A 12368-nucleotide genomic window follows, 5' to 3' on the forward strand; every position below is an offset into this window, starting at 1 on the left:
TAACAGAAAAAAAGGAACTTGTTATGATAGTATCAATAATTTCTGCATTAAAAATTAATATGTTGCCATAGTTTTGAAAAATTTCTCATTTCCAAGACACGTATATATAATTATATCCTTGAATTGCATTGTTAAATATTAGCACAAGATAAGACACAAGATATTGAACAGAACTAATTTTTATCTTTCTCACTTTTTAAGATCCGGATTTTAAGGACCTTGGTGTTTTGAAACCGTTGCCAGGTTGGTATGTTGTTGTTTGTTTGTTTTAATTTGGAGGCCTTTGCACTCTGCTGTAGAAAATATTTTTGTTTGCTGTTCAGGTTTCATTTTTTCTGGTATTTTGTCATTCAGTTTGTGAGTTTGAGATGGGAGGACCTGAAGGAATTGTGGAATCTGTGCAAATTGTCAAAGAAGGAAAAGCTTCTGAAACTGAAGCAGTAGACTGTAAATGGTATATCCGAGCACCACCTCGATCCAAGGTCAGTCCTTCATCCACTTGCTGATTTGCCATTTAATTTAAGAAATTGACTTTTCTAATATGTTGTGCCTTTCTTAGTACAGTCAGATCTTGCCTGATAACTTCACAGACTGAACGTGTAAACTATTTTTTCCTTCTGTCATGGAAGGATATATGTCACCTCAGACAAAATAACCTTCTTTGTCTATAAGTAATGATGTGGGCAGCGTTAATGTGTTTTTAATGCTGTAAGTAATTTTCTTAAAGTAATCTCTAATTTTTCTCAGATTTTTTAAAAATCAACATTTTCTTAAGCAAGAGGTGGTCTTATCGCTTTAATTTTCAATATATTTCAAACACCTAATTTAGAGACTACTAAGGGAACATTGCTGGCTCCTTAAGGTCATCATCATTTCCCATCTGAGAACTGTGAAAATTAAGCCAAGGTAAATTCATATTCTGCTGTAGCAGACCTTTAGTTCCTTTGGTTTAAAACCACAGACAAAAACAAACAGACATACAAACAAACAAACAAACAAAAAAATAAAAAATTATCTCTCACTCCAGTCAGCAAGACAAGCCTTTGTATCAAACAGAAGGGGGACACAATGAATTTAACAATTCTTGTCTTGCATTCTGTTTCAGTTCCTCTTTTATCGGAGTCTTATCAGTTAATATATGGATGAATTGTTGCTGCTTACACTACTGTTTCTCCTCTCTTTGCAACTGTAACAGCTTTGTGCTTCCTACCTACTTTCATTCACTGACAACTACACGTTATGTTTTTTCCAGCTATCTTTTACTGAACAAGAAAAGTTTTACACGGTATAATTTATATGTTCGTTAATCTCCACCATCTTTAAACAGATAAGGCTTTCTTTTGTGTGTGATCTCAGAGCAGAATGTGTTGAATATCTCTAACTGTTCCAGCATTTGATATTGAATAAGCAGAAGGAAGGGTTTCCAGATGAAAAATCATTAATATCAGCATTTTTCTATTGTGAAAGTTGAGGTGAGGAGCAGAATAGTTGGCTCATAAAGACTGCAGATAAATTATTTCCAGAACATGTTTTAATGTCATATTTTATTTTCTTTCTTTTTCATAAATTCAATTTAGAGGTTTTCAATTAAGTAGATGAGCTACCCACTTTGCTATAGTAAGTAGCTATAGATGTGAAATGAGTGGGATGATAAATTATTATTGCATATATTAGTAGAAAGTAATCAGGTAAACACATTACTAGAACTGTATATCAGAATCTTCACTACTAAATAAGCTAATGAGATTGTCTTATATTTTTTTTATATTCTTAATTTCAGTTTATGCTTAATTGATCATATAATGTCATTGTGATCTTCTTACTTGATCTAACTCTGAAGTTCTGTTAGAGTCAAAGTCCTGATAGAAATCCTATATTTACTTTCCTCTAGGGTTTATCCACACTTCAGTTCCAGTATAAAAATACAAACCGTGTAGCTACATAACCATAGCCACAGTGTTTAAAAGAAGAATGCCACATTACTACTGTTATGAAATAACTGTTTAATTCTTCACAAAATTCTATACCTGCATTTACTTGTATTGTGTTACAAAAAGTGTAGACTAGCTGAAAAGCATCTGGAAGCAAGACTGATGAGAGAGTTCTAGAAAACTTGAGGAAATGTTGGAAGTTGGTTAGTGTCATCTAGAAGATTTTGTGGAGGACCATGACACCTGATAATAAAGGGCTTTTATGAAGAGGAAGGAATGCTTCCATGTCTATAAGATAAGCCATAGTCCTGCACTCCGAAAGAGAAATTCAGGTTCAATACTAGGGATTAGGTAAAAACCTCAGAAAAATGACAGAAATATTAAATAATCCTAACTTTAGACAGAGAGGTGGGCTGGGTTATGTTTTGACAAATCCTGCTGCTCCTATCTCACAGAATTTTCTGGATAGAGAGACAGGGAGATATTAAAGTATGTAAATCAGCATTTCTTAACATGTGAAGTTGAAAACCCCACAGTTTTCAAGCCCAAATTAATCTTAGAGGGGTAACTCAAATTTGGCACTTGAACATTCTTAGTGTGGCTTTCACATATATATACACAAATATATATATATTTGTATGTACACATACACACATATGGTGATGGTATTACCTTACTGGGAAAGGCTGAAAGATTTTCAGATATTAAGGAAGGAATTAATGGATACAATTTAAAAAAAACCCTTTGTATTAAGATTTATGGTCAAATTGTTTATGGGTTTGATTCTATTGCACTAGATCCTATTGTCCATATTTTACAGTCAGATTCCTTTTTGCTTCTCTAACCTTGAACTAATGACATGCCCAAAAAAATAATTCAGTGACATCACTCTAATTTATGGCAGCTTGGACCTATGAAAACAAGCTCTCCTGCTAAGAACAGTGAGAACTAAGCAGACATCTTTAAATCCACATATTTCTGTACTCTGGGCTGCACAGTTTGTTACTGGGAACTATGCCTAAAAGGCCAGAGTTTCTCAGACAGAGTTTGGGTTGGACCTTTATATCTTTAGTTTCTTAATTAAACTGCTCCAGAATGTGGATTGCTTGCAATTTCATTTGGCTTGGGCTCATCCATTCTAACTGTCTGCAGAAGCAAGATGCAAGTCCTTTCCTTGGTTTGCAATTTCAGATTCAAGCCAAGTCTGAGCTCAAAATATGAGCACTGAGACCAGTCAGAGAATATGAACTTGGTATTTCTAAGCCTGAGGTTCAACTGACAGTCTGGATGCAACATTGCAGATATACTCAGCAAGCTAGAATGGGACAGAACAGCAAATGTATTGTACACACTTAAAATAGAGCCATCACTGATTACCTTACAGAACTAAGGTACTGAAGATGCATGGAGAGCTCAAAATGCAGAAGACAGCAAAAGGCAGTTTAAACCCAATATCAATCTAAATGCAGACCTGGAGCCTTATATTTCACATTGAGTGCTTGCAAACTCTGTGTTGCTTGCAACCAGTCATGATCAGTTCCTACTGAGTAAGATAACTATGGATCTGGAGTTCAGAAATACTGAGGATTCTGCACTATTTAAAGAAGCAGAGTTCAAGAGAAGAAGAATGAAAAATGAAGAAGGGAGCTTCTGACCGAAAGTGCCAGTCTACCCAAACAGTCAAGGGCTGGAGAACCCTCCCCATCCTATAATTCTTCACTGTAGAACAAAGCCTTAAGGAGGAAATGGATAAGCTTATCACACTGAAAATTGAAAAACTTCGAAGATATCATTGACTACAGTAGAATCTTAAATAAATACTTTTTAAAGAATAATGTTGATGAAAAGTGTTTTTCTGCTTGATGGTGTTGGCAGAGTATAACAAAAGGCCTCCTATGAGACAGAACACACGTTTGTTCTCAGGTAGTGCTCCCTTTGGTAAGTAACTTTCACAGAGACTGTTTGGTTCCAAGTTTCTGACTGTCAGATTGAGCGTAATCTGGAGAGACAATGGGCTGTTGCACACACCTTTCCTAGATAATTAAGAACAAACATTTGGTGAAGGAAATTGCAGTGCTACAAGTCTTAAAAAACAATCTGACTGATTGTTAAAACAATCTGACTGACATTTTCCTTTCTTGCATGTGAAGTGGAAACGTGCTCTCAGATGAGAGAGCAAGAAAAACAGTTCAAGATGTCAGCACTGGCAAACTAGCATATTCCTAATTTTTGGAAGCTTCTTAATCAGATGTCAAAGAGGAACTTTAAGCAGTACACTACGATTTAAGACATTTGAATGGTGATTCCTGAAATGTTACAGAAAAATGAAATTTAGAGACTGGAAAAACTCATAGCCAGAGACACTTCTACAGGCTTCAGATGAGCTCCATCTCAAGAAGAAGCTTTGAAACTTGCTAACATACAGTTAATTCAAACAGTACTATGAATGAAAAACCCCAACACATCCATATGGCAACCTTGATGAACAAGTTACGTTTAAACAAGTAGACAATACTGTTTGTCTGTGTGAAACAATTAAAATTACTTTTTTGAAATAGCTTTGTTAGATGAAGATGGCAAGACATGTACATGTGTAGAATCATGTATGTAGAATCTCTTCTAGTACGTGTGGTAATACACGGGCCAGAGTAGCACTGACAAAAACCCCCCACTTTTTAGTTAGCAAGAGTCTGTTCCTTTCAGGTGTAGAAATATAACAACCTCAACATCCTTAAACTAAATAGTTGCTAGGGAATGCAATTTTTAAAAATCAACTGATGAAATAATAAAACATCTACAAAAGAGAACAGTAGAATCAGGATGTGATCTACAGTTTTCAATGTTAAAAGCACAACAGCACCAAGGAGCTGTAAAGGCTGTCACTTGCAAGACTTGCAAAAATTCTGCCACTGTATCAGAGAAAAATTTGGATGAGTGGACAGTTAGAATGTCAGTTACTGGGGACTCACAGAAATCTGAAGAAAAAACAAGGACAAAGCAAAGAAATCTGAAGAAGAAAGAAGCAAATAAATCTGTCCAAGAAAATGGTATTTCAATGTCAGAGACTGGCTGTGAATCATGGGATGTTGTACCATGTAAAGTTGTCACCTTCAAGAGACAATACTCTCCAAACCCCAGCAGAGGGGAAAATACGAGATATGGAATTCTCTACTTTCACAGCTAGCCCCAGACTGGTGACTACAGGCCCAAAAATGTCAAGAAAACCAAACCCAAACAAATGAAAAAAGCAAACAGAATATGAACTGTTACCACTTTCAGACTGAAGTAATATTGATTTTCAAAAAAACAAGCTTAAAATCCCAGCAATGGGACAGGCTACTTTAGCAGACAAACTCAGCATCATTAGTAATACGTTTTTTAGGCTGGTATGCTTGTTATCTTTTTTTGCCTTGAAGATTAATTAACATTGTACCACCTGCTTTTAAAAAATGGGCTTCCCAGGCCTAAATACTAGAGGTATCATCTTGAAACTTGTTTGCTAATTGTACAGATCTGAACAAAACTCAAAACAAAGCAAATACTGTAACAGATCACTGAGCAATGGGGAAGATCATAGACCATGTAACTCAGTCCTGTGCTTACAAGAGAATTCACTGAACTTAGAAACTGAATATGCAAAATCTTGCTATTAGACACAGATGAAGAGAAGACTTTTGTCTTACATCTAAATTGCTTTTGGAAGTTGAACAATGGCTTTTTGTTTGGTTGGTTTGGTTTATGTTGATGCATTTTAAAGGACTGTGTAAATATATTAAGTCTGGTATGGTTTGAAGCTTTTCCTGACTGATCTGATCAATCATACTGTCATCCCTAACCTTCAGTGATGGATTAAAAAGCAGAACTCATAAAAATTTATTTACTATGAAGAGATTATAATCTGACTATTTCACTGAAGTGATATGTTATTGATAGTTTATGGTAATTCTTTCTTTTATTTTTCCTAATATACACAGTCAGAGATTTCTGTTGTTTTCAAATTCAAATTAATAATGGTAAAACTTATTCAACATTACCTTTTTTGTTACTATTATGACAAAACAATTATTTAAAATATAATCTGACTGAGTGTAAATATATATGCCATGGTTACAGTAAGGCTTTATGAGTTTTGTTGCTAATGGTGCTGACATCTTGAAGCTCAGTAAAAACTAATACTTGTGCATTAGCTGACTGTTCTTCCAGGAAATGTGGGACTGTTGATTTGAGGAAAGTGTCTTATTAAAACTTTACAACAAAAATGTGAACGAGGAAGACAGGGCAGTCATGCCTCTTCTTTCAAAGAATGTGTTCTTTTCAACAAAGATGTCCCGATTATGCTAGTGCAATATGTCACTACCTCCAGAAATGTTATTCTAAAAGCTCCCATTGGCATAAATGAAAAAAAAAGCCTTGTTGAGGCAGAAGGTGGCATTTGAGTTTGTCACGTCTTATTTGTTAATTTGTGTTCATTCTTTTGGGGGGGCAAAGTTTCTTATACACTGCTGATAAAAGCAATTACTAAGATCTCAGTAAATGAAGGAACCGGAATTATTGATAATTTTTTTCTTACTTTCTGCCTAATGTATTTTAGTGAGATCCACATACTAGTGAAAGTATTAAGAATATTGCTTCTGATTTCAGAAAACTATGTATCAAGAACATTTTGCATAAGTTTGTCATGTAATCACTTTTAATCTTCCCCTGGGGAACTCAATTTATTAGTCATTTTATTTTGCCAGTGTAGGTCTTACAGGAATAATACTAAATATATAGTAATAAACCCATAAAAATTAGCAGAGGTGTGCGCAGATGCAATCAAATTATTCCAGCTTTTTAAAATAAAATCTGATCCAATGTCAGGTTATCAGTTTTTGCAATGAGTTTCCAGTTTTTAAAAATTCACTGCAGTCTTTATCCATAAGTCTTATCCAAATAAACTAAAATGAAATGATACACACTGATTTCAGTGAGCTTTGGATCAAGTCCTCATTACCTTATATAAAGCTCTGGGAATAGTATCTCCAAAGGAGACTGTGAAAATGAAACTCTAACTTAGAGTATCAGGAACATATTTTCTCTAATTCATGCCATTGGGGAAAATGCTGGCTGTCTTCTGAAGCATAGACATAGGTTTTAAAGCCAAATATTTCTTTCCAGTGGTTCCAGTACTTAGCAGTTTTATATATGCCATGACAATAGATGAATTTATCATACAGAGAAATTAACACTCATGACCGACCACAGAATTCAGGCTTGGGAAGAACTGGAAGTGTTGGCTTCTTCACTGAAAGGCTGAAAATGAAATTTTAAGTTATCATTTTCTTGAGTCATTGTCAGAATTTAAAACTGCTACTCTATGAAATATTTTACTATTTTCTAAGGCTAGTGTGCCACCAGAAACTAGAGACTGCCAATGATAAACCCATAGAAATAAGACTTCAGCTGTACTGTTAGTCACATGGGAGTCAGGCTCTTCTCTCAGGTACTCTCAGGATGATGAGATGAGAGGGCATGGTCTGAAGCTGTACCAGGGGAGGTTTAAGTTGGGTACTAGGAAACACTTCCTCATGATCGGACATTGGAATGGACGGCCCAGGGAAGTGGTGAAGTCACCATCCCTGGAGGTGTTTAAGGAAAGATTGGATGTGGCACTTAGTGCCATGGTCCAGTTGATGTGGTGGTGAAAAGTCATAGGTTGGACCTGATGATCTCAGAGGTCTTTTACAGCCTCAACAATTCTGTAATTCTGTGTTCCTGTGAGCACTGTGTTGAAAGAGGTCAAGAATAATTGATTGATCCTTTCAAGACAGTCTTGAAAGAAATTTCTTGTAAGACTGGAAACTGATATAAATTACACCTCAATACTGAAACTGGATACACTGTACAAGATGTTTGTGTGTTTATATATGTGTATACACACATATATATTTAAATATAAATCTATATATTATCTAAATATAAATGTTATATATATATATAAGAGCAGTACAGAAATAAAGAATATAAATAAATAAAGTAAGCATTAAGGATGTTTCCCCCATTAAGGAAAATACAGTTTTTTCTGCAGTCAAACCAAGGTATTTTTTTTCTGGAGTAAGTAAAAGCTTTCCTGAAGAAGGTAGTAAAACAAAAATAGTATATATATGATATATATTATATCTGTATGGTTTATCATATCCATGTATGGTATAATAGAACATATGCATGGTATACAGATGATAGGCATATATGACATAAAAGATTATAGCAATAATATGTTTGAAGCCTTCTGTGCATTCCTATGAGGTACTTATCTGACTTGTTTACTTCCTGGAAAGCAATCATGTGTATATAATATTACATTTAGTCAGTTACAGGAGGTTTTTATTGCATTACCTGTGACAAATCTGGCAATTGCTGAAGCACCTATCTGAAGCCAGCAGCTTCTGTTAGTGAAGGAAAGAAAAGCAAGATGCACATGAAATTCCCCATTCCAAGTGAAATGTTATGCAGAGATGGATCATGGACTATGTCAGCAACTTTACAAGAAAGGCTGGGTGCCAGGGTTTCACATGGCCTGTTAAACTCCTGTTTGAGCAGAAACAAATGGTCTCTAGGACACAGAAGCAGCTCTTCAGTATGTCCCAGCTATGGCCGGTTGCTGGGTGTGGGTATCATAGCTCTGTGTCTGCTGAGCTGTTCTGGAGGATGGGAATGTTGGAACAAAAGTAGGGGTTGTTGTAAGAAATACGCAACCTTTTGTAAGGAAAAGGTTAGCAAAATGAAACTTAATATATAAAATTTTATATGCTAGTAAAATTGCTTTAGAAATGTTATTTTCAGAGAACTAGTTGCAAAGCGTAACAAGGAATTAAAATGTACCATAATACACCGTCTGAAAAGGCTCGTTTAAAAATCTGAGCTATTATTAAACAGTGGCAAACTGCTTAATAGCACGTATTTCTCAAACCATAAGAACTATAATATATTAATTAAGTTGTGATTCTTGTTGCTACTAGGAAATGCTATGTTTTTGTACTTGATGCAAATCCACAGCAGCTTTTTCAGCAATTGTTCAGTGCATGCGAAAAAAACTACCTAGAGTTAGCAAGATTGTTTGTAAAGAAATGTATTTAATGTCTAATACAATGGAGTTTCTTTCTGGCTATTTTTTAAACGTGAAGATACATGTAGCTTGATGCTAGATATGTTTACTGGCTTTTCATGTTATTTCTGCTCTACTTCATCTTTCTGTATCATTCTCCTGAAGTCTTCTGCATGTGCTTGGTAGTTTGATTATGAATCACATGTCTATTGAAAATATTACTTAGCTTCTCTGTTACTGGAATATTTATGTTGCTTGCATTAACAATTGCATTTAAAATTAGCAATTTTCCCTATTAAAGTCCATATAGAATTGAATTTCAAATAATAGCATTTTTCCTCACCTCTGTTTCTTTTCAAATAGATTTATGAGGTCTTTGCAAAGGGCAAGACATCTGTTACATTTATGAGAGAATTCATCTTTTATACAGGAGACAATTCCTAAAAAAAAATTCAAAATTTCTAGCAGTTTCCATAAAATATGCTTGATTTAAAGTTTGTTAAATTATGAAGATGTATACCATAAGGCTTTATTTAGAAAAGCTGATACACTGGCCAAATTGCTTGAGGAAACAGTAAAAGATTAATGATTGAGTTCTGCCTGGCTTCCAGATTCTCACTTCCTAAATCAGTGTGGCTGAGACACATCACAAAGATGACACACATTGACTCTGGGAAGGTACCAGCAATTATTAGCCTTATTGTTTTCCATGTCAGGCAAGTAATAGAGCAATAATATGCCAGTCGGCAACAGAAGAAATGTCTAGCTTGTCTGTCTTTTAGCTTGAAGGACTGTTGTGCATACTTCTCAAAGACAGTTATATATATGGAAATTAGGACCTTACTGCAAAGAAGAACAAAAATACCTAGATCTTCCACTGGATTCTACTTTGAAACAATACAAAATAGTAGGAAGCACAAACAGTGATCGGTTTCTGTACTAATGCCCATCCAGGGAAGTGGTCTATGGATCATCAGCTCCAGAAAAATTATTTTGATGGTGACATTGTGTGGTCTTTCTCCCAGAAGGTAGAGCAAAGATGTTTAATTTGTATTCAGTCATTCTCAAATATCTGTACCTGTTGCCCTTGCTTTTTGTTTGTTTCATAGATCTATTTGCGGTTCTTGGATTATGAGATGCAGAATTCCAATGAATGCAAAAGGAATTTTGTAGCTGTCTATGATGGAAGCAGTTCTGTGGAGGATTTGAAAGCAAAGTTTTGCAGCACTGTTGCTAATGATGTAATGCTACGGACAGGTCTTGGTGTGATCCGTATGTGGGCAGATGAAGGCAGTCGAAACAGCCGATTCCAGATGCTCTTCACATCTTTCCAAGAACGTAAGACCTTATTCAATGCATCCTCTTTTAGTTTGTTAAATTATACAAATCCCAAAAAACTGTTAATGGTTTTTTATCCATGCAGAATAGTCACTGAAGAATGTTCCCAAGCAAGTTATAACTGTTTTTATTCCAAGCATTTATAGTATGTAATCATATGTAACACAGTGGATAGAGCACAGGATTCAGAGGCAGAAAGACAGGTATGAATAGTCACAACCTGTGCAGACACATGATCCTCAAGCTGCTGTGCACCATGTCTTGATGTGTCCTTACACAACATGGGAAGCAATACAGCTCTGGATATTTTTATTAAGGCTGATCTTTTTCTGTGAATTTGATTTTTTAGATGTCATTATAATGGGTATTTGAAAAATACCTTGTGATTATTTTATCACAGGTCATGGGTGTGCTTGTGCATATTCCAGAATGCATATATCAATAAGCCTATATGTCATATACTGTTAAGCAAAGAAATTAGTTAATTTTCTGTAGTAACAAAAGTTTTCTGAAAGCTTTACATGATATTTCACTTAATATTCTCTCTTTGTGCCTTGCTTGCATTCATAAGTTTATGATTTCTGGACTCAGATAATAAGACAAACAGCATTTCAAAGAAACAAAATTCAGTTCTAGACAATTAAAAAAAACCCAAACAACTAACAACAAAAAAAATAAAACCCCAGTGATCCCATTAACTGAAAAAGATCAACTCAGGTAATCAATCACAGGTGAAGGATATTGATTTGTTTTCTTTGATGGAAATAATGCATATTTTGGCCCTTGAAGAATGAGTATACATGCTCATTTTTAATGTATTTCTTGGTTTGTGCATCATATTTCTGACAGAAAGATTTCTGCATTACTGTCAGAGGTTGGAATGAAGACACAATCTTACCAAACACATTCTTCATCTGTATTCTCTGTGTGTGTACCCTGTGATGAAGCGATGAGGCTCTGTTGAGAACAGCCTCTGTAACTCCTTAATTATGGCTCTGATTAAAAATTTCTGACAGTCTACATGCCTGGAACAGCACACACCACTGTACTTTCAGAATGCAGCCTTAGGGTGGATTATTTTTTTCTTGCCTGCAAATCAGGCCAGGGTCTAAAAAATATTAGGAAAACTCAGTTGTAATGATATTGCCCTTTCCTCTTTTTTTTTGCAACTGAAGAGGTCTTGAATATTCAAGATCTGATTCATTTTTTTCACAACACATCCTCATCTGTTACCTTAGAAACAACTGCCTAGACACTGGAGGTTCACAGCATATAAAGAACTGGAGTGTGAAGCACTATGATGACTTACTTGAAATGAAGGCTTGAATAAGCGTTGTTTGCAAGGCTTTCATATATTAAAGGAGCATAAGGAAGAATGTGCTCTTTTTTCCCTTATACTTTTCCCAGTATGCTTACCTGACATGTGACACCTTTCTACTCCATTCTTGTAAACTGATGATAGTTTATATTGCATGGTATTCTGACTGGGAAGTTGAAAATACTAGCTTAATGTGTTTTCTGGAAATTTATTCTGAACCATCATTGCATGCTAAAAGTTGAAAATTTATTAAGGGATAAATTGTGCTTTGAGATATGTATGCACAGCCTGCTCATAAATATTACGAGGAACTGCATCAGTGTTTTTTGTGCTGGAAGTTGACTTTAAAGGCTCAAAGGTGATGCCAGTTCTACTTTCTGTGTCATGTCTGTTGTCCATAAGTGCTGCCCTATGCCACACATTGGTGCTTGCAGTCAGAAGTCAGCTAGAGCAGATGTCTGGTGTATGCATTGCAAGACAGCTCATAGCATGTAAACTGCAATGTCTTTCAGCAGTGTGTGGGAATAATTAGATCATCTGCATGGAAGAGAAGGAATGTCAGACCTCATTCAGGGAGATGTGCATCAGGGAACAGACACCTGTGTCTCTACTTGAGGAAAAAGAGAAAAAAAGCCATTTTGTTCACCTAGATCTGAGAAAGAAACAAAATAGAAGATGACATTTGCGTTGTGTTATG

At 35.3% G+C, this 12368-nt stretch overlaps 1 protein-coding gene across 1 annotated transcript in view; it reads left to right on the forward strand.

Annotated features, from left to right (window-relative positions):
* NETO1 (neuropilin (NRP) and tolloid (TLL)-like 1) overlaps window positions 1-12368 on the forward strand; it is a 60562-nt gene that overhangs the window by 32486 nt on the left and 15708 nt on the right. The window contains exons 5-7 of the mRNA XM_010003909.1: window positions 202-243; window positions 355-482; window positions 10125-10353. Of these exons, the coding sequence (XP_010002211.1) occupies window positions 202-243; window positions 355-482; window positions 10125-10353 (399 nt within the window). The remainder of the gene's footprint in view (window positions 1-201; window positions 244-354; window positions 483-10124; window positions 10354-12368) is intronic.

Source organism: Chaetura pelagica, unplaced genomic scaffold (genome assembly GCF_000747805.2).
Source record: "Chaetura pelagica isolate M959 unplaced genomic scaffold, ChaPel_1.0 scaffold298, whole genome shotgun sequence".
Lineage (NCBI taxonomy): Eukaryota > Metazoa > Chordata > Aves > Apodiformes > Apodidae > Chaetura > Chaetura pelagica.